A 23,552-nucleotide genomic window follows, 5' to 3' on the forward strand; every position below is an offset into this window, starting at 1 on the left:
TTGTTTTTCACCATCATGTTAAAGAGTGGCAATATGTGGTGTGACGGAGTTCTACCTGGCCTGGTAAACTTTCATGCTCTCTTGAAGTATCTGAGAAACTGTAACTGAGAGCATGTATATGTCTCTCCACTTTAAATAAAGGTAGGCAGTTTGTCAGCGTAGGAAATAACAGTCAAGATGACAGCTGTTCCCTAATGAAAAATGCTTTGCTTTTAGTATGGGCATTTTGGATCTTCAGCACTGTCCTTCAACCATTAAGGAGGAACTAGTAATCAGCCCATGCTGAGGCAAAGACCCAATCCTGGCGATGTGGATGTTCCAGCAGGGACTATGATACAACAAATCAGTTTTGATTATTTTTTTAAGAGTGAACATCAGTGGCACACGGCCATTTTCTCATGAAGACATGCAGCTTCACTGTTTCCAGTTTTGATTGTCCTGAAAATGAAGAAATAAGGCATGGTTGATGGAGAGCTTGGATTATGTTGAAAGCCCTAAAGTAGATTTGTTGGGCTTGAATTTTGGGTTACTTCTTCCCCTTAAATACCTCATTCACTTCTGAATCTTTGCCAGCTTAGTTTTTAAAATAATCCTCTGTTCACTGTTGACCAGGCTTAAAAGTTCATCTCAAGCAGTGAGGAACCGTATCTAGATGTCTCCACTTCCCTTAAGGCTGGGACTTTAAGAATATTACTTAAGTATCGTTGCATACTTTGAGATCATTTTTAAGAAGTTTAGTCCATCTGAATGCTCTGATTCTGATGTTCCATTCTAGTGAGAACTTTCTTTTTTACTACTGTGGTGGTAAATTTAGAGGGAAGACGTGTGATTGCTTTTACATAGACTTAGGTACTAACAGCAATGTAAACAGTATAGAAATCCGAGGTATATTTTTAGCTGCCATCCAAGTAATTACTGGGCTTTCTGTTCTAGAGACAGACTTCCGAATGGTCTGTAGTCTACATCTGATCGAAATGTTAAAACTATGATTACTACTTAAAACCTCATAATCCTGGTTTGGCCTTCTCTCTGAATCCAGAATTTGGATTCAGAGTTTCCCAAGAGGTGATCATTGCTTTCTCTGATCTGGCCACACTTATATAAATAAAATCCTTAGGAGTATCCTGCAGCAATACCATTGATGTAAATTGTAGGGTGTTTAACTGCTAGAGTTACTGCCTTTCTGAAAAAAATTAACAGGTCATGACCACTGCTAGTGATTACCTTCCATGGTTTAAAAGAAGTGAGTGTAAATGCCATAACATTTATTCAACAGACTTGCTTTCTGTGCATTCTTGGTACTATTGCTTTTCTTTACTAGCAAAAAATTCTTTGCTCCCAAAACTATATGGGCTCTGTGGTGCTAAGTAAAGTCTCTGCTGTCTGACATCAGTGGAATTGTTACTAGGATTCCAGTTGCACAATATTTTTGCTGCTTATACAGGAATTGAAAATATCACTACTCTTTGTTTTATAGGTGAGTTTATGGAACCTGTAGTTTGGGGGGGGAGGGGGACGGTCTTGTAAATGGAGCAAATTTAACTTCATAATGTTGTAATGCCACTTTTGCCCATCTAAATAGTCCACTTTACATATTCAGGAATTGAACACCTTTTGTGATAGTGTGCCTGTGAACTATTAATTATTAAAAAGACTTATCAACTTGAAGTCTAATCACTTAAAAAAAAAAATAGAAGTAGTTTTAAAGGTACCATGCCACCTCTTCTATTTCCCCTACAAATGTTGTTGTATTTACAAGTCACTTTTGTGTTTTAAAAATATGTATTTTTTCCCATGTTGTGTGGGTTAGTGGGAAACTCACACAGATGAACAGAAGATGATGAATGGCTGAAGGAGAAACAGTAAAACTTAACTATACATAAAGTGCCAGGAAATACACAAAGCAAAATTCAAAAATATTCTCTAATCTTTCAGTTATAGTAATCTTAGTTATTTTGTTAGAAACTTTCAGAAAAGAGGTTTAGTTTGTTAAATAGTTGGCAGTATCGTACCTAGGAGATGACTGAATTTCAGTGGTGAAGGATTGAGGTCCTGTATGAATTTGTGATTTCAAAACAAAAACATCAGAATTAACCTAAAATATCTATATGTAATCTGTTGCATTAGTGACCAACATTACTCTTAGGTGTCTGTTTCTATTCTTTTCTAAGAATTTAAAAGCTAGCTAAAGCATCTCTTGCATGCATTGAGCCAAAGTGGTGATTGGTGTAGTATTTTACGTAAACTTTATTTTGTAATATGTTACTTTATAAAATCTATCTTTTTACAAAATACAACTTAAAATATTTATTACATGAATGATCTCTTTATTGTTACCTGATTGATGGGTCCATCAATTAGGTGAACCAGAGAGGTTACCAATACTGCAAAAGAAGGCCTATGGCAGCAAGTCTCAAAGCCTGGGTCAACTGACTTGGGCTCTCACTATGGTGCTAAAAAACCCTTCCTTGCCCAGGCCTGAGCTCAAACGTTTGCACTGCTATCTTCAGTTGACCTGAGCTCTGACATTCACTGCTGCAGGTCTTCTTTTTCAGTATAGAAGTACCCATACTTCTGCCACTCAGTATGAGAGGAAGCAGAGGCGCATGGCTAGCATGAAATACTTTCTATGGCTTACCTCTGAACTGGACAACTCTAAGAAGGTTCAAGCAGCAAACCTTTAAAACCATGACTTTTTTCTTCTGAAGCTTGTTCAGGTCCTTATGATTGCCATTTATAGATGCATTGCTCAGTCTTTGCTCAGCATGCTTGCTGGAACTCTTGAACACACTCAACAGCCCAGTTAGTCTGTAGAGCAGTCAGGTAGGAAAAAGTTGAGATTTTCTTCTTGAAAAGTGGGCAGCATTGGTCCAAATCTGCTTGAAGAGAGAAGGTATTGTCTCCAAATATAGGGACTACTTTGTTTGCAGAGCAGAAGTTGTTTGTTGTGGCACTATAGTTGGCTAGCAGAGGTTGCTTTAGTATGGAAAAGCCCCAGAGAAGATGCTATTTCTCATTTAAAAGTTGTTGAAAACAGTTTTCTTAAAGAACGAGGATAAACTAAAACTTGAAGGAAACTTTTATCACTTTTTTCCCTCTCATTTTAGGGTACGGTCAATGGTGTGCTGCTAGTGACGCCAAATAATATAATGTTTGATCCACATAAAACTGATCCTTTGATCCAAGAGAATGGCTGCGAAGAGTATGGCATCATGTGTCCAATGGAAGAAGTGATGTCAGCTGCTCTGTATAAAGAAATTGTGGACAGCAAAATAAAGGATTCATTACCCATGTAAGATAGACTAGTATTTGTAAAACTTTGCAAAAACTTGTATAGCATCTGCATTAGTAACTATATAGTAAAAGAGAGTAAACTACTTTTTCAAAAGAATATCCAAGATTGACTTGTAGAGACCTGGAAAACTGCTTTTATTATTTTAATTTTCTTGGAATATTGATATATCTACATACATCAAATTAGTTTTAGCTTCCTCATCTCCTCCTGTGCATCATCAACTATTTAGAAAGTTAGCAACAGTTACCATAATTTTGGCCCATACTTACAATTGCTTTCCTATTGTAACTGTAAACAAACTAACTTTTTGATGGTGACCACTGCAAAACACAATAGTTTTTAGCCCAAAATCTTTGGGTAATTTTAAGTAGAAATTTTAGTATATCCTTCCTGGTTGACTTCCAAAGAAGAAAATGTGCCTCTTTTTTATGAAGTATAAACAAGCCTGAATTTTTTTCTGCCTTTTTTAGTAGCATCAGGAATACAGTGAACTGCAAAATAAAGGATTAATTGCCCATGTAAGTGCTGGAGCACTGGAAAAATTGAGTGGGATCTTTCTCATCTTAGCAGCAGTTAAAAGGAGTCTGAAGCTTAAGCAAAGAGCCTTTTCCCCAAATGTTCATTATGTAATAAGTATGGGGGAGGGGGGTTGTTTTTGTTTTTAAAGCTTTAAGTAGTCTGTCCCCAAATCCCTTCCTCTCAATTTGTTCAGATTTATTTTTGTCACTTGATGTTATCCCGCTAGTTCTCCAGTTGTCCATATTTTGATCAAAAAACATAATGAGACGTGACCATCTTAACATAAAAACAGGCAGAAACTTTGTAAAAATTAGGCAACTCTTAGAAATAAACTAAAGGGCACAAACACTTTACAGGATATCTTTTCAAGCTGTTTACATGAAGAGTTATGTGCAACTCTTTCAAAAGTTTCTTAATAAAGTATTAACAAAAATTCTGTTGTTGTAAGTCAAAGGTAAATCAATACTGTGTGTTTGAAAAATGCCTCAGGAAGATAACCAAATTATGTGGATCAAGAGGCCACCCGTAACAACTTTTCATATGTATTTTTCAAACCACCTGAATTTTCAGATGAAAAACTGAAGTTAGATTTAGTAAACTTTCCTGTGCGTTGACCAGCTATGGTGTCTCACCTTATCCTACATTTTGTGTGTGTGCGTGTGTGCGTGCGCGTGCATGTGTCCTTTGTTCGTTCGTTCCAAGGTATATTAACTTTGAAGTCCATTTCTTTAAAAATCTGCTGGAAAACAATATGCCAAAGATCCTGAGATCTGATCTTCAGACTTTGATTTTTCTGTCACAAGTTCTATAAACAAAAAATGAAAATAGGGATTTGAATTTATGGCTCACTCTGATGGAATAAACCAGCAAGTCTGCAACTCAACTATCTCAAAAATTAAAGCAAAAAATTCCAAAACTGGGTATTATAAAACTAAGCACCTTGCTTTCATTGTTATGGTGCCTAAATAAGTAACTCCTAAAAATCAGGTATGAACATACAGATGTGGGTGCCTAAATTTAGGCACTTGCATTTGAATGTTTTGGTCTGTGTGTGCTAAATGACTCAAAATTGATTAATATTTGTGAGTAGAGCTGGGCAGGAAATTCTTTTTCTGTCCTGGGAAAATAGTTGGGATTTAATTTTTTTTAATGTCCCTTTTATTGGGATGAAAAATTGAAAATTTTCACAAATTGACAAACCAGAAAATTCAGTTCAGGTCACTGAAAATATGTTACTCTATTTCAGTTTTGACCATTTTTAATTTTTTTAAATTTTCTCCTATAATTGTCTTAAATTTTGAAGCAAAGTAGCTTTAAACCAGAATTATTTGTTTAGAAAATATCAAAATGGGCCACTTCCATTTCAAAATGTTTCAAGTCAAGAAATTCATGGAGTTTCAATTTTATGGAATCTAAATTCAAATTCATCCTTCATCAGTGAACAGTCTTGGTATCCACGAATCAACATTTTTTATGAGAAAATAATTTGCCAAAACATTCCAAACCAGCACTAATTGTAAGGCACTTGGATGTTGGGCAGAAGGGGAGTGGCATAAGTGCCTTCCACGAAACTCACAATTAAGTTCCCTTTATTCTCTACCTCCACCCCCAGACCCTCCCTCTTTGCTCTGCAAGTTGAGAAATTAATCTCCAGCACCCAGAAAATACCCTTCTTATTCTGCAAGGAGACATTCTGCAGCATGGTAAAATGGGGATAGTCAGCCTACACGTTGCTGGTGTATTGAGATGGATTTGTCTAGCTTTGGTGGCTTCTCTATGGTTCTGAAAGACTTTGGAAGCCAACCAGAAACAGTGTCCTCTGGACAAACTGAATTATAGGGCTTTTAAGAACATAGATGTGGTATGAAGAAGCAATAAAAATGGCCCAAATGTTACATGAAAATTGTCAGTTAAGATATCTGCCTCTTTATAGCAATTTTATTTTAATTGTGCTGTATAATGGGGTGGCGGAAGAAGGAGTTGTGAAATCTCCCAGTAGATCTTTGTTAGGAAGTCCTTCCTGATATTTCTGAAGGTCTGACTTCAGTTTCATCCTATTACTCCTACTTCAGAGCCCCTTATTTCATTAATATTTCTTTTCCTCTTTAGTGTTTACACTTTATTTGTACTGATTGTCCATCTCCCAACCCCAGTTTGAGAAAGCTATATGTATTTAACTCACTTTTTTCCTAGTGAGTTAATATCTCTAGTCCCTGAATCATTTTATTTTTTCTTTGAAAGTAGGTGAGAGGTTTGTTGCCTAGTAATGAATTGCTTAGAACTGAATGCAGTGTTTCAGGTATGGTCTCTCCAGAGCCAAGTTAGATGGGGACTGTCATCTTGATGCTGCTTTGTTTGCTGCCCAGAATCACATGGGCCTTCTGACTACATGTGAATCTTTGATGTATGTTCCCTGGTTGTTTTCCTCAGCATTGCTATCTTCCAGGATTCTCTGGAATGACTTTTTTCCCCAGAATATTATTTGGAGTTGCATTTCATTGTTCTTCCTATGCTTGACACCTAAGTCATTTTAATGTTTATTCAGGCTCATATTTTTACAATATTTCAAAATCTAAATTTATTTGTTTATAGTGTACATGGTGCTATAGGTGTGCCTGGTGTTTTAGACCTACAACTGGACACACTCCTTGACTCAGACAGCTCAGAAAGGTATAAAGAACTGAGGGATGGTCCAGTCATTCTCCTATTCAATTTAAGAAGTTGAAAGAATCCTATTGGCCTCGCTAGCCATTCAGCCTGAATGCAGTGTCATTGAATGGCATTGTAAACTAACAGAACTCCCAATAAAACTAGTAGGACTATTTCCAGTATGTTCATTAAGCAAGTATAATAATGATATACGTTGGGGTGGCCAAACTAACTGATCTTCTCCCCCCCCCCCCCCCCGTGAGATCTCCCTCCCTGCTGGGAAAAATCCTCTAGCCCCTGCCACAGGGCAGAAGCTCTGAGCTCCCCATCCCAGTCTGTTAGGCAGAGAGTGGGGGGGCATAGAGCCACACTTTAACTGTAAAAGAGCCACATGCAGATCATGAGCCATAGTTTAGCCACCCTGATATAGTTATTTACACATAGCAAAACTATCTTAAAAGAAACGTCTGTATAGACTTGAAAAGACTTATCAGATGTTGACTCTGGAATCTCATTTCTTTTGTTACTGGTTCTCAAATGTACTTACTGCAGCTGGAAAGCAGATTTTTTTTTTTTCCCCCTTAAACTATTACATTAGTTTTTCCTAGTGACTGAGCTCTGAATTTTACACATTTACAAAGTAAGATGGCTTCAGAGGCATTTACATTCAGATCCACAATTCCTGTAGAAAACACTATTCATGTTCTATATTATATATGCTTTGTCATCTTACAATTAGTGGAATTAAAAAATGAATATGTAAAAAATTCACATCTGCCTTTTTTAAACTCCCCGTGTGCCAGGTTGCTCTCTTAGTTATAAATGTCTAAACAGAATCCAAACCTCTGGCAGCCCCATTACTACAGTGACAGTCCAAACACTATATGCTATGGCTCCTGAAAAAGTGAGTCATGTTTGTAAAGTCACAGCAGCATGAGACCCAAATTCAAAAAGTCTTAATCCAGAACTGTGGTAGCAGTAGCAAAATTTAGATTAGAAATTCAGTGAGATCTATGTACTTTCAAACTATTTAATTTGGTTAAATATAGCTTCTGATTGGCTTTCCTATTTCTAACTTATTTCTGCTTCAGATTCTCTCCTGAGTATCTACTTTAGAATTGCTTTTCCCCTTCATTTCCTCTTCATTTCAAAAACTCATTCAATTTTGTATGTTTCAACAGTAAAAATCTGAGACCTTACATAAATTTTATTTTTTGTAAGGAAATTAGAATTCACAAAAGCTTAAGGGCTCATGTCAGTCTGTGTAGGCTTGTGGCATCGTTTGATTCAGTTAAATTCAATTATATGCTGACAGTTGAAATAAAAGTATGTAGCAATATTTGTATTCCATACAGATTTAGTTGATTGAGCATTAAGATTACTTAAATGCATTTCAGAAATTGAGGAAATTGCCAGTTTAAGACATTACTGTCCAAACAGACTTGAATTCATAGTTTACTACCTAAACTTACTTAGTCTGAAATGTAGGCTGAAACATAATTCCAACCTCCCATTTTAGCAATTACACAATAGATGCTTAAAGAAGAGGTGCATGCACTGATAATGAAATCTAAATCTCAGTGCGAATTAAATTAATTTGATATATGTAATGTGGGATAAAATGTACTAAAGAGGTCTTTTGAATAGAAGGTGGGCTTTTACTTCTTTTCCCGGAGGATGGGTGGTTACGGCACAAACTTCCTAGAAGGCACTAGACAACATACCCTTTCTAGAACTTTGTATTACTTGACTGCAGACTTTAAAAAATGAATAGTCAACTTAAAAAAATACAAGTAAATACTTGTTGTCCACATCTTCTCCTGGTACTCCATATCCTAGCACCACTTGTGCTAGTTGGTTCTTTAAACTTCGACCTTCAGATTGGTAATACATAATGTTGGTGTCTTACCCAATGAATAAGAGGCTGCTTTGTTTATTGTAATGTACCTTTTGTATTAGGCCAGATCTAAACCAGCTATACTAGCAAATCCTCCTGGTATACAGGTCCCTGTGTGGCAAAAGCACATTATGCCAGTATAGGAGTCTACACTAAAGCCTTTGCTTGTATATAAATGTTGCCCAAAAAACCCCAACATTACTAAACTTGCAAAAGATTCTGTTGTAGACCTGGCATTACAAAATAATCAAATACACTTTATTGAAAGTGACCATCACAATAATTGTAAACTACAGGCGTAGAATCTCAAAAAGACTGTCTAAAGATCCCTTTGAACATTAACATCTCTCATTTGTTTTAGGGAAAAAAGTTAAATAAAAGGCACTTTCTGGTGATAATTCTGACTCTCCTTTGCTTAACAGAGATGTAGAGCCATTATCTGTAAGGGACCTCTGCCATTTCAAGAAAATTACAAGAAGCAATACAGATGAAATGGACTCCAGGGTTCGGGATACAGGGAATGACAGTGCCAGCACTGCCCCTAGGAGCACAGAGGAATCTCTTTCGGAGGATGTGTTCACAGAATCAGAACTCTCTCCAATACGTGAGGAACTTGTTTCTTCAGATGAGCTTCGACAAGATAAATCTTCTGGTGCCTCATCAGAATCTGTCCAAACGATAAACCAAACTAGCGCAGAATGTTTAACAATAATTCCAGACTCAACTTATGTTCCCAGTGACTTAAAATCCAGTGTTGAACTGTCTGTAAATGACAGTGGGTTTGTAACCCATGTTATGGGTTCAGAAGCTGCTGAAATGACAATAAAGGAGGGAGAGGATACTGTAGGGGAAAAAGTTACAGATGTCCTTCAGCCATCTTTGCAAGAAATGCAATCCAGTAAAGAATGTGGCATCACAGATCATGATTCAACACTAGAGAATATACCACAAAAAGAGAGTGAGATAAGGGAGGAATGTCTACATTGTGAAGACATTACAGACTTGCAAAAAAAAGAGATGATTAACAAGGGAAAACTAGTGAAAGAACTAACTCAAGATTCAGACTCGGAAGTAGAAGAGCTTCGTAAACTCTGGAAGATTCACACTATGCAACAAACCAAGCAGCAAAGAGAAAACATGCAGCAGGATTCACAAAAAGAAATTAAGCACGAAATGGTGGCCACAGCAGATGGACAAGTGGAAGGTAAATGAGTCAAAGTTTAAGGATGTGGAAAAACATAAATATGCAAATATTTTTCAACCATCCCCATCTCCTTCCCATTCCCCTGCCAATCACCATAACAAAAAAGCTGCTTCTTTTAAAGTACTAAGTTTTCAATGCATTTACTAACTATTGTAAATAATTCTTAGGAAACCTGATGTACTTGTATATGCATACTGAAATTTATTCCTGGCTTAATGACCAATATAATTCATACTACTTAAGAGGAAATTTTCTGGGCTCTTTACCAAGTGAAAGGGTTCTGTTGGAGAAATGGCATGTAGGGAGTGGGAGGTTTGCATTTGTATTTTTCATGGTCTCGGAGCCTGTCTTCACAAGTGTGTTTAAACTTAATGAAGAATCAAATCAGCTGATATGAGGACCATGGCTGATTGGTCCATGTAGAACTCAAGAGAAATTGTGATCTTTAATATGTCAGTTAACTGATTAAATCCTGCTCCCAGGAGGGCTCTCTGCTTTGGATTAATTTCACTTTTGGTACTGAACATATGCAGTGTGGTTGAGTTAAATGAGAACTCTTGACTTGTAGAATTTCATAACCTTTTTTGGGACTTGAATCTCAATCTTAACATCAACATACATTTTTCTGCATTTCACTTACTCATATTTTCAGTCCTTTCTGCTTGATACTGAAATAGAATAAGGTAAAACATACAAAAACCTTTCCCAGCACAGGAGCCAAATACAGAACTGAAGTTCAAATATGGAAAATAAATTAATTTTTAGTTTTCTGCAGACCTTCATTCTTCAAAAAAGTCAGTTTGGTGAGGTTTTAGTTACAAGTTACAGTCAAAGGTTGTTGCAGTAACTCAGATCAAAACGTGCAGTTTGTCAAGAATGTAAAATCTGAATATTTGTACTTTGAAATAATGCCAATCATTTTATTTTGTGGGGGTTTTTTTAATTGTCTGGTCATTTCATGATGCCTTTCATTGTCACTAATGGAGATGAACCAATACTTTAAACCATGCACTGTCTGGTTTTAAAAAAAACAAAAAAAACAAAACCAAAAACCCGAGGTAGTAGCTGTATGAAACATAACTCTGAAAGAATGTTCATGTTCAATTCAGTTCCTATATATCTTTAAAAGTAGTAATATGTTTAATTACAATATATTCTTGGATTGGTTGTAATTAATTTTATTTCAACATCTGGTGTGGTTAGCGGTTTGCAGTTACTAGATCATTTTGAAAGGCCAACCCATTTAATTGTTGCACCATTCTGTGGTAATAAGTTTGGCTTTATACCCTAAATGATACAGGAAGTGTTTATATTACAAAATATGTCCTTTCACTGCGCTTGGCAATTTGGATTGTATCTTTAGTAAGATCACAGGGAAAAGTATGCCCATGGCTCCCATCCGCACAGCTTAATGTTCTTACCAATAGTCCCATTATTGCATGAGTCACCATTAGAACCTTTTCGAAAGGTCATCTCATATTTAATGACATTGTGAATGTACAGTTCAGTTTGCATAAAAATGCTTGCAAATGGATATAGATATAGATTGGCAAAACTTTGTTACAGTGTTGTGATTGTTATATATATTCATAAATGATTTGGAAAAAAGGGGGTGAACAGTGAGGTGGCAAAATTTGAAGACAATACTAAATTACTCAAGCTAGTTAAGTCCAAAGTCAGCTGGAGGAGTTACAAAGGGATCTCACAAAACTGGGTGACCGGGCAACAAAATGGCAAATGAAATTCAGTGTTGATAAGTACAAAGTAATGAACATTGGAAAACATAATCCCAATTACACATAGAAAATGATGGGATCTAAATTAGAAATCTGGGAGTCATCGTGGATAGTCCCCTGAAAACATGTGCTTCATGTGCGGTGGCAGTCAAAAAAACTAATAATGTTGGGAATCATTAGGAAGGGGATAAATAATGAGAGAAAATATATTTTTTTTATTTAAATCCATAGTACTCCCATCCCTTGAATATTGTGTACAGTGTTGGTCTCCTTGTCTCAAAAAAGATGCATTAGAATTGGAAAAGGTACAGAGAAGGGCAACAAAAATGATTAGGGGTATGGAATAGGAGAGATTAAAAGAAGCTGGGACTGGTCAATTTAGAAAAGAGGTGATTAAAGGGGGATTATGATTGATATGGAGAATGTGACTAGGGAAGTGTTGTTTACCCTTTCACATAACACAAGAACTAGGCTTACCTGATGTAAGTAATAGGCAGCAGGTTTAAAACAAACATAAGGAAGTACTTTGTCACATAAGGCACAGTCAAACTGTGGAACTTGTTGCTATGAGATGTTATGAAGGCCAATAATGTAACTGGGTTCAGGCTAGGTCTGTCAGTGATTATTATTCAAGATGATCAAGGACACATCATATGCCCTAAACCTCCAACTCCCAGAAGCTGGAACTGTATGACAGGGAACGGGTCACTCAAAATTGCTCTCTTCTATTCATTGCTTCCTGACGTATAGATGGACCACTGGTCTGACCCAGTATGGCTGTTATGTTCTTATGTTAACCTTCATGCCATTAGGACACTTAATTGTCAGTTTCTGTTATTCAACCTTGTGTGTATGTGATCTAGGAAGCATTTAGAATATGACTTTTAATTCATGGGAAATGGAGAAACCACAGAAGGATTTTTAAATTTATTTTTTGTGTCCAGTATTATTTTGATTATATGGTTAACTTTATATTTTCATCTGTGTGTTTTTTTTTTTTGTTTTGTTTTAGCTATTAGGCTTTGTTTGTAACCACAGAGCTGGTGTTAAAATCAGATAAGATACATGGAATATAAATTTCTCTCTCAGGGCTAGGTCCACATATCCTCAGTGTGGATTGTTGCCTGTAGGAACTAGCTACCACCTTCAGACATGCCGCTCAGTTTTTTTGTTTCTCCTGTAGCTACTGGGAGACAATAGAATCCAGCAACTACTGTGAGAGAATTTAAAAAAAAAAAAAAAAAAAAAGAGGTGGGGACAACAAGCTGAAGAGGCTGTTTGCCCCCTGCCTAGAGTTACCACAGTGGGGAGTCTGACAGCCAGTCCACAAATGTTTTTTGAAGGATGGAAGAAAAATGGAGAGCAATGAGTGGCAGTTACATCAAAAAGGGAGTGACCCTGTGTGGGGAAACCATAAGTAGGACCAACCAAAACAACCACAGACATAGCAAGGGCTAATGCACATGCACCCTAGGATGCCTCCTCCTCCTTGCCTTGTTGGGCAATTTGGTCTCCTTCCCTTAGCCCCAGGGAAGTCAGGAATTTTGCACAAAGGGGAGAAAGAAGGAAATTCCATTTAAGGAAGAAATTCCCACTTGGGCTAGAGAGCTCCTGAGTTTGTCATGAAAAGTGCCTTCACCTCAGAGGCTGCCATCTTGTGAGCCCCAGGGAGCCGTTGAGTGTCCCCTTACAGTGTCCCCTTTTCTATCCATTCCGGAAAGCGCAGAGATCAAGAGTTGTTTGCTGGCAGAAGAAGTTCATAGGACTCCCCCTCTGACTGAAGTTCCCAATCCCCGTCTCCCCAAGGAATAAATTTTAAGAAAATGGGTTCGAGAAATTGCCCAAGAAAATTAAGAGAAAACTGGCTTGTTCTTCTGTGGATAGCAGTTCCTCTGACTCATCACCAAAGAGTACGAGAGCTGAAGGCTCTGCTCCCAAAGTATTCATGCATAAAGGAGTATAAGCATTGCTGGGCTGGTTAACCTCAGGAGTAAGGGCTTTGGAGCAGGATATTGCTTCTAAGACAGGTTGCTGGCTGCAGCAGCTTCAGCGTAATAGGCTGGGAAGGCCTGTCTGGCAGAATGCCTCATGGGCAGTTAGAGCAGTGGTGCCCAAACTTTTCCAGTTGCCCGTCCCCTCCCTCCCCCCAGCAATGGAATCTATCTGAGCCTTCTTCCTCTTCTTCCCCCCCCCCCCCTGCCATTACTGCACAGTTGGCTCAACAGAGGAGCTTGGGCTGAAGGTGGAACTGGGGAAAGAACTGGGGGATAGGGTTGTAGAGGGAATGAGGACAGAGCTGGCTTGTGGACAGAGCAGAGAGCGGAGCTGGCCTGGCGCCAGGAGCCAAGCTGGGACCAGGGACAGAGCAGGGTGGGATGACATTCCCTCCACATCCCCCTATGGGGGCTGACTCATGCTGCACTGCACTGCACAAAGTAAGATCCAGAGTAGCGCACCCCACAGTTTGGGAACCACTGAATTAGAGGAATAAAGAAGTTGACACAAAAGAGCTTGCAAATGCTTTGGCTAACTAAATGCTGCAGTCAGTAATGCCACAACTGCCAGGCTAATGTGACACTGTTCAATGTGGGTTAACCACGCCCAATACAGCCACCACGGGAGGGCTGAGAGGAAGAGCAGCCCAGATGTGGAGGAACAAGCAAGTGGTAAAGGGCTTCTTGTCCCACCAGTTATTTTGCTTGCTTTAATAAGGTGAAAGTCATCTCTTATGGAAGCTTGCCTTCCTTACCCTAGGATTCAGTGAGACAATATGGCTGTGCTATGTGGCTTTTCTGTAATATTGCTTAGCTCACATTAGCACCTGGAAATATTTAGGCGATTGGTGGTTATTCTGGCAGCCTTTAAACAAAATAGTGGCAGAGTGCTCAGATAAATAAAGAAGCAAATTTAAAAAGTGCTTCCAGAACCTTTGATTCCAAATCGGTGGAAAAGAATAGCAGGTGTTGTTATGGTCCTAAGTGTCCTTTTTGTGGCTGCTCCTGTGTGGAAGGGGAGACTAGAGCAAAAGCAAATGGAAAAAGGCTAAGCCGAGAAAGGGGAGATAACTCTCTTCTGCAAGGCAGATTACAGCACTAGAAACTATCCCTATCTGCAGTCAGGAGAAATCCGATACGCAATACCTGTGGAGGAGACTATTAAAATTAAAGGACCGGTGCCTCTCTAATCCTCCCACAGATAGGTCCTGGGTGTGATTCAACAAGGGTACGTCAGAGTTTTTCAGTTTCTGAGGCCTGGTCTACACTGACCAGCAAATTTGGCAGCAGTAGACAGAAGTTACGCGAGCTACGTAGAGTAGTTTGCGTAACTCCCGTCTACTTTGTAACATCCATTTTGCGCGCCGTCTCCAATATGCTATGCCAACGGGAAATGGGTATCTGTCGACACAGTGCTACACTTTTTTTGGAGGTGGTTTTATTAGATCGACTTCCAGATCAATTGAGCATGTCTTCACTGCCGCTCAATCAAACTGGAAAAATCAATTGCCACCAACAGTGTAGACATAGCCTGAATCATTGTTTTCTCCTTTCTCCGCTGTCCTCAAATCCCCAAAAGAGAAGGAATATGTAGAAGGCTATAAATAATATTTCGCGAATTGGCACAATAGAGTCTTGATATGGAGATGTTCTCCCACCTGTATTCAATCTTGTTCTAGTACCCGAGAGATCTGGGGATTACAGATTCAAAGTAGAGATCTTGAAGTTGGTTTTGCTGGGGGATTACCTTACATCAGTCGACTTGACCTGGCACATGAAGATAGTCTTCCTTCATCAGGTGCACAGAAAAGGGATCTGAGAATTACAGATCAGTCAGCCTAACTTCGATACCTGGAAAGATACTGAAACCATTTAATAATCAGTTTGCAATCATCTAGAGGATAATAAGTTTATAAGGAATAGCCAACATGGATTTGTCAAGGACAAATCATGCAAAACAAACCTAATTCTGTTTTTTGATAGTGTTACTGGCCTAATGAATGGGGGAAAGCGGGGGGGAAGCAGTAGATGTGATACGTCTTTATTTTTAATAAGGCTTTTGACAGTCCTACATGATTAGGGAAATGTCATCTAAAAGAAATACTGTAAGGATGCAAAATTTGTTGCAAGACTGTAGTCAGAATATTTATCAATGGTTTGCTGTCAACCTGGGGGGCTATGTCTGGGAGGATCCGTCTTGGATCTGATACCGTTCCATATTTTCCTTAATGACTTGGATAATGGAGTGCAGAGTGTGCTTTCAGATGACATAAAGCTGAAAAGGGTTGCTAGTACTTTGGAGGACAGGATTTAGAATTCAGAATGACCTTAACATATTTGGTTTGAAATCAACAATGAAATTCAGTAAAGACCAATGCAAAGTACTCCTTAGGAAGGAAAAATTAAATGCAACACTACAAAATGGGGGTAACTGGCTATGTAGTAGTGGGGAAAAGGATCTAGGGATAATAGTGTTGAAATTGAATTCAAATTGAATGAGTCAACAAATGTGATGCAGTTGTTAAACAGCTAATATTCTGTGTTGTCTTAACAGGAGTATTGTACGTAAGACATGGGAGGTGATTGTCCCACTCTTGGCAGTGGTGAGGCCTCAGCTGGAGTATTGTGTCCAGTTTTGGATGCCACGTTTTAGGAAAAATGTGGACAAATTGAAAAAAGTCCAGAAGCAAGCAACAAAAATGATAAAAGGTTTAAAAATCCTGACCTACGATGAAAAGTTTTAAAAAAAAAAATGGACATCTTTAGTCTTGGCAAAAGAAGATTGAGGGGGGACCTGATAAGTCTTCAGGCATGTTAAGGGCTGTTATAAGGAGGACTATGATCAGTTTTTTCACACCTTCACTGAAGGTAGGAAAAGAAGTAATGGATTTAATCTGCAGCAAGGGAGACTTAGGTTAAATATTAAAAATTAAATTAAAAATTGCTATCTATAAGGATAGCTAAGTATTGCAGTAGGCTTTCAAAGGAGGTTGTAGAATCCCCATCATTGAAGATTTTTAAAAAACAGGTTAGACTATCCCTAGCAAGTGGTTTATCTTGGTTTACTTGTTCCTGCATCAGTGAAGGGGGCTGGAATAAATAGCCTCTCAAGATCCCTTCCATCCCTATGTTTCTGTGAGGATTCTCCAGGACTTCCTGCTGTCCCTTCCCCTGCCACTTCCTGATGTGTCCCCCTCCTCTCCTCTCTACCCCACTCCCCCAAATCTTGGAAGGTGAACGTTCCATCACTTGTGTTCAATTCCCTGTGTGGGTCTGGAGAGTTCCTAGGAAGGATTGGCATAGTGAAACCAGCCCAAATATGGAAGGCTGGGGAGCATTCTCAGGCTCAAGGGATGTGGTCCTTTTGCAGAGTAAAAGAAAAGTAGAAAATTTTGAAAACTGAGGCATAGACTATGATCCTCAATATCTTCCACTTGTTCTCCTGCTGACGTAGCTACTGCTGCTCATTTAGGTGGTTTTATGATGTCAGTGGGAGAGCTCTCTCCGCTCAACATAACGCAGCTACACAAGCTCTTATGCTGGCAAAGTTTGTCGCCCAGGGGGTGTGATGTTTCCCTTTGCAATCTGGACTAGTATATTGCTGTGTCACCCCAATCCCTCACTCTTGGAGCCTATCTTGCTTTTGCTCTTCTGTGTGAACCCCCACTCCTGGGTCAGCCCACGCACAGCCTGTAGCAAGCAAGTTGCTCCTAACTCAGGGAATGAGTGCCTCTCACCAGCCACTAATGGGATTATGCAGTGGCATGACCTCTGCCAACAATCCCAGTCCCAGATGCAACCCTACAGGAAGAGTCATTTTACAATGTTCAGTGCTGCCCAGTGCAAACTCATTGGTTTGTCAATTTATCAAAGAAATTGATGATAGGCACCAGCCTGGTCACTTCAAATGGAGTGTTGTTACACCTTAAACCACATGCATTGCTTTAAATAAAACAAACACATTTATTAAGTACAGAAAGATTTTAAGTGATTATAAATCAGAGGAAAATAAGTCGGATTTAATCAAGATAGATAAAAGCCAAATCCATTCTAAACATACTTAACGCTTTCAGCAGCATTACAGTCTTAGATGATTCTCACCACAGGCTGGCTGGATTCCTTCCCAGCCAAGCTGTCCCCTGGGTCAGCATTTCAATTGCTTGGTGATGTTTGTAGATGGAGTTGGAAGAGAGAGAGAACAGCAAAATGTTTATCCTTCTTAACATGTTCCTTCAACCCCACCCCCGTTTCGGGGTTAGGTAACAATGTCCTTATACGGCTTCTCGCTGACTCAGATATGGAGGATCCCCTTATCGATATTTAGACTAATCCATTGTTCCTGGAAAAGCTGGTTTGTTTTATGCATGCCTTATTGAGACGCGAACTGCCTCTCCGCTCTTGGAGGGTTTTGCCTGAATTTGCTTCAAGCTATGAAACACACATTTGGGAACACTACTTAGCAAAGCCTCATAACCATATGTATGACATAACGTATTACTATAACAATAATGTTCAGTATGCCAGGAGTATTCCAAAAACATCTTACATGACATACTTTGCATTGAACAATACACAATTACACTATAAGGGTGAACATGAATGATACACAATCACACCATAAAGGGGCGTACATGGGGGTGCAGTGTGTCACGGGGTGTTTTTTTTTCATATCTGTGAGCGACAAAAATTCTGACTGCATAAATGCTAGTGTAGACAAGGCCTTAATCTTTTTCTCTTTTCCCATCTTAAAACAAGGGATAGAAAGCTCTTTGCAAGTTCTCCTGATTATCCCAATTTTTGATTATCCAATCTGGCCCCAGTCCCAGTTAGGTTCCATTGTAAATTTAAAGAGCATTAAAAAATCAACCACGAGGTGAGATTGTGCATTATTGAATAAATGACACTGGTACTTCCAGTAAAATTCAATTAATAGTTAATATATGGTTTTTATTTTTTCACAAAATGTAAAAACTCAAGATTCTCTGTAAAAACGCAAGTTCCGTGTTTTTTCTGTGGCAAATGGATTTTTAGGATCCCTGGAAATGACGCATGGTCTGGGCTCCGTTATGCTTACTGTCTGAACATCCCCTTAGGGTTTTTGTGAGCCAGAGTAATTTAGAGCTTTCAGACTTTAATTTACATGGAAATATAGATTAGTGCTTGAATGGCTTGCCACCTCTGCGTACACCTGCACCTCCTGAGTTATTGGCCACAGATTAGGAGCAGGACCCTTGTGTTTTTCATTCTTGTTTGTTTTTGTTTTGTTTGTCAAACTTGAGTGTTGTGTTTGCTTTTTAAAGGCTTCCTTGTGAATCAACCTGAATTTTCATGGAGTTCAGAGAGAGAGTCAGTCTCAGAGGCAATTTATTTTGGTTTCGTCCCTATCCCTCTAGCCAATTTGGCAATTTATACCCAATCACTTACCCAGTGTTTAGGAATCTAATCCATTATTTTATTAGAAATACTACAGCAAAATATATAGCTACAATGTCAAAGTACATTTCATCCTATGTGTTTTATAACTCTAAAATATTTGATAAATATGAAGCTAATTTTAGAAATGTAAATAAGTCTTAATTTTGTGTTGATGAATGCAGAAATTGGTTTCTTGACATGGAAAGTAACTAGTGCAGTTACATTCAGTACACAAGACTGACACAGGTCTAGATATATACATTTATCTTTTCTCCTGTGAATGTGTTGTTTCCACTATATAGTCTGTATAACTTTGCTATCTGGTCACATTTTGTAATTTTGGAAAATGGATTTTTAAAAAGAGGGTGTGTGGAAAGAAGAAGATTCCAATCTCAGACTATAGGTAAATGTCTTTTTGATGTGTGTGATGAGTGTTCCTGGCCCTTCGTGGCCACCCAGTCCTACTACCCTCTGCCCCAGAAAGGATCAGCAAAGGTGGGTGCCCCAGGTCTGCTTATAGAGGTCTTGTGGAAACTGCCAATCAGAGCTCAGCCCCTGCAATTCCTTTAGGCCGCACCTGCTAAGTAGTAAGGCAGTCCCTGGCTCGGACCAGAGAAGTGAAGAAGGGTGCTCCTCTCTGGCCAAAGGAGTTTGACTGGCTGCATTTACTGGCCCTGGGAGAGATGATCTGAGAACTTTAACCATAAGGTAATGGGCGAAGGCAAAGGGGCCAAGTGGGAGAAGGCCCAGGGAAGCAATAGTACTTAATAAAAGGAAGCAGTGCATGGCTGCTGTTTATAAGGTCCCTGAGCTGGAACCCACAGTGGTGTATGGGCCCAGGTTCCCCCTCTGGCAAAGTGGCTTAAGCACTGAGAAGGGGACAAGGCTTCTTTAGAAGCCCAAGCAAAGGGCTGAACTTAAAGAGCCCAGAGGCAGGGCTGAAGACCCTGGTGAGGGCAGATAGTTTGAATTCCTTACTACTCTGGAAGGGTTCGTTTTTGACTATGTGACTTGGCCAGAGGGCTGAGCTACTGAAGAACTGCCTAGTGAGGTTGGCAATTTACAGTTGGCACCAGGATCAGGAAAAAATTGGAGTACCATACCTAGCTGTTTGGAGGCCCTCGGGAGTTAAGTCAGTCCCCCACTCACTTCCATCACAGTGCATTTTCAAACGTAACTGACATTTCAGTATGTACTATGGGATTGAGGATGGGGGGCGGGGGAGTTAAAAGTAGTCAGATCTGTGTGTCTTATTCTTAGATTTCATTGTTCCGTGTGCAGGTGTGAATTTAAATGTGCTGAATGGTAGCAAATGTTGGTAATGAATGAAAAGTATTGCAGTGAATACAGACTGCATTGGATCAATCATCCTAACACATAGTTGGTTAATTGTATGGTTCAGCTTGTGGAGTAGAACTTGGCAGAACTAACTGCTTTTTTCCCCTGTATCAATGATAGGTTCTGCTCTTATGAAAGAGAAGAGAAGACATCGATCTTATAAGTTCTTGTGTCTCAGAGTTGGAAAACCCATGAGAAAAACATTTGTGTCACAAGCAAGTGCATCAATGCAGCAGTATGCACAAAGAGATAAGAAACACGAGTACTGGTTTGCTGTTCCACATGAAAGGTAAAGAGGGATTGCATTATTAAATTATACTGATGCTAGGGAAAACATTTAACATATCTTCTATGATTGTCAAAATTATGCATTAGTAATTATAGCTTCCTTGTAATAACACAAGGGGCAAATTTTGCCATTCTTCTTGGATAGTCTCGGATGCAGAAGAACAACATGGTTCTACTCACAGTCAGGTAAGAAATTTGAAAGCTTGTGCATGTGGAAACACAGCTGTGTTCTGGGTGGGCAAGGGGAGGAGTAGATGGACCCTGTGAATCCACTGCTACTTGGAGCGATCAACTACTGGACCTCCATAGTGTGGGGACACAAGTTTAGCACGAACTCCTGCACCTAATTTGAAGAGAAGGGTTTTAGTTCTATGTACTTTATACTAATGCTGGCATGCCCTGTTCTTTCTATTTAGCACCTCTTTAAATTAACCAAACTCTGCTACTAGCTAACACGACTGCATCCTTGGCAGGCAAAGTGGAGGTTGGCTGTCATGGCATATATCAACATAGAGAGAAATTCAGATGGACTCATCTCCATCCTGTTGTGCTAGAGAGATGGGCTCAAAGAGCAGGTTAATATTAACGTACTGCTTGATGTGTATATGACACTAGCACCTTACAATGGGGAAGGATATTAAACGTTGGAGGCTTAAGTAAGCTTCCTGCAGGTACAGTCAATAACTTTTCTGTTTTTAAATACTGCTTTCTTACAATTGTTGCCAATTATTAATTGGCATTTATTAGCTAGCAGAGTTGAAATGCCAGTTATTTGAACAGATATAAACACTGGCACTGCACCCATTCATAGGCAATCCTTCAGGTAGGGTTGTGTGAGGCAGTTTTCATTGTCATTTATCTATTCTGCCTTGTTCTAAATCAGAGTTCAATCGCTAGTGTTGTCCATTGAACATCTTTTAAAAAGTACTAACATTCATTTAGAATAAAATGTGAACTTAAGGTTTAAGATGAGCACTGTTGAACGGCTATTGATCTTTGGAAACAGAGTTACAGGAAAGACAGTTAGACTCTTATAAGAATTTGCTGGTATGCAGGAAATGTGATCAGTTTAGGCAGGGTTTATTTTAAGGAGAATAACTTGTGTTGCTCACTTTTTATCTCTTTGGGCCAAACCTGTGCTGACTCTCAGTACGTAAGCTAGCCACAAGGGAGGTCCCCAAGAAGGGGGAAGAGGGAGGATCCTGGTCCCCATTCTACAACATCATAAAGCCTCAGGGCTGCTATGATCCTCAAGGGTGTTATGTTCCTGATGGTGGTGAAGAAATGTCATTGAAGTTGCAGTATTGCAAAGCCGCTGGTACTATTCCCCCAAACCTCCCTCAGTCAGTGCATAAGGAACTCCCATAGAACACGGTTCTGTAGCACATGAGGGATAGTAACTTCTTGTGCAGTCTCCTGGGATCGTGCCCTCCCACACTGGAAACTCCCAGTGTTTCTGAAAGGCCTACAAAAAGGAGACTAGGATTTAACCACTTATAAACTACTACTATCAGACTGATCTGCCTATATTTGAGTCTTGTTTTATGCACAACTTCTGCTTTCTTTTTTTGTGTCCTCTAGTAATGCTAAGTAGAATATGAGAGAGACTCCGAAGCAGTTTAGGCTCGAAGTATAGGTTTCCTTTGGGGCAGAATGAGGCAAGAGAGGTACAAACCTTTCTATTCATATTTGGTTTAAACTTCCTGTTAATCTGTTTAAGCATTCCTTTTGTGTTATTAAAGCTTGGATATTTCAGTGGCTGGTTCTATATTAAAAACCTCCTAAAATGAGATCTCAGACAGTATTATGCTACTGTATGAGAATGGAAAAGTAAAGGTTACACATTAAAGCTGGTCTATGTTCACTGTCCAAATTTGGTGAAATACCAAAAGTAAACAAATAGCACAATTAACAGATTCTCAAGCATGTTTGTTTCTATAATCTCAGATAGTGGTCGTAAAGCACAACAAAGGTTTTGTTTGGTTGTTTTTTGTTTTTGTTCACATGCATGTGCAATCCTTGATAAAGTCAACAGCTAATATATTTTATTTTAATATATTGTATCATTACTTGATTTTGTTTTTCAGGACAGAACACTTGTATGCCTTTTTTATTCAGTGGAGTCCAGAAATATATGCAGAGGATACTGGGGAGTCTATTAGAGAGCCTGGATTTATAGTGGTAAAGAAGAACGAAGAGCCTGAAACTGGTGATTGCACTAATGAAGCTGCTACTAGGGAGTGGGAGGTAAGGAAAAGCATTGTCAGATGATCTTTCATAATTTTTCCAATAATATTAAATGTGTTGAATTATATTTTTTGATGCAAAGGAAAGTGACTTAAATAAGTTGAAAACGTTTATGAAGTTCTACATATACAATACATTTTGTCAGTTCATTATCTAGAATTATTCACTTGTGTACTTGTTTAATTTGTGCCACCTTAATGCTTTTCTCTAACATACTGGTTTGGGAACATTTCACCAATTATGAACCTGTCCTCTTTTGCATACAGCAAACTGTATTTTAGAATACACAGTTGATTACTCAAAGTTGAAAGAGGTGTAAATAGAGCGGAAAGTACTACCTCTGTACAAAATCCATGTTTTTGATAAGCGGGTTTACTACTGTTTAAGGAAACTATACCAGAGTAGGCTCTTTCACTATATGTTAGGTGCACATGCAAAGCCCTGTGTGTCCCTGCAAAAATCTCATTGTCATTATAAAGCAATATGAGAAAATAAGTACACTGTCAGTGTATATAAACAAAGGACCTTTTATAAATTGCAGGGGTTTTTGTTGGAGTAACTGGGAAAATGTATTTCTTTTTTTTAAGATTAAAAACATGTAGAATATTGTTGCCTGGATAATATTTTAGTATTAAAGTAATATATAACAGCTGGAATGCACATATGCTTCTTTCTAATAAACATATTATTCCCATGTGCATCAGTGTACATTGTGTCTCTATGGACGCATCTTACATGTGCATACAGTTAACATATTTGTATGTTTTTTAAGTGTGCTGGTGGAGAAAAAAGCCGCTTGTAATTTTTGTGTGCGTTCAGTAGTTTGAAGTACCACAGCAAATTACTCCATTTTAATAATGTGTACAAGAGTTCAGTGTTACGTGCAGCAAACTTGTATAATAGAAGTACCCATCAGCATTACCTAATTTGAGTCTGTGTGACCATTACAAACTCACTGTCACTCTTGCAT

The 23,552-nt window shown here is 38.8% G+C and overlaps 1 protein-coding gene across 6 annotated transcripts in view; it reads left to right on the forward strand.

Moving 5' to 3' along the window:
- The window catches only part of OXR1 (oxidation resistance 1), a 443,668-nt gene that overhangs the window by 368,204 nt on the left and 51,912 nt on the right, over positions 1-23,552 (forward strand). For all 6 annotated transcript variants that reach the window (XM_067537380.1, XM_067537382.1, XM_067537381.1 and 3 more), the window contains 4 exons: positions 3,108-3,292; positions 8,783-9,564; positions 20,168-20,336; positions 22,423-22,582. In XM_067537380.1, the coding sequence (XP_067393481.1) occupies positions 3,108-3,292; positions 8,783-9,564; positions 20,168-20,336; positions 22,423-22,582 (1,296 nt within the window). The remainder of the gene's footprint in view (positions 1-3,107; positions 3,293-8,782; positions 9,565-20,167; positions 20,337-22,422; positions 22,583-23,552) is intronic.

This window comes from Emydura macquarii, unplaced genomic scaffold (genome assembly GCF_026122565.2).
Source record: "Emydura macquarii macquarii isolate MOO-44397 ecotype Brisbane River unplaced genomic scaffold, CSIRO-AGI_Emac_v2 contig_383, whole genome shotgun sequence".
Lineage (NCBI taxonomy): Eukaryota > Metazoa > Chordata > Testudines > Chelidae > Emydura > Emydura macquarii.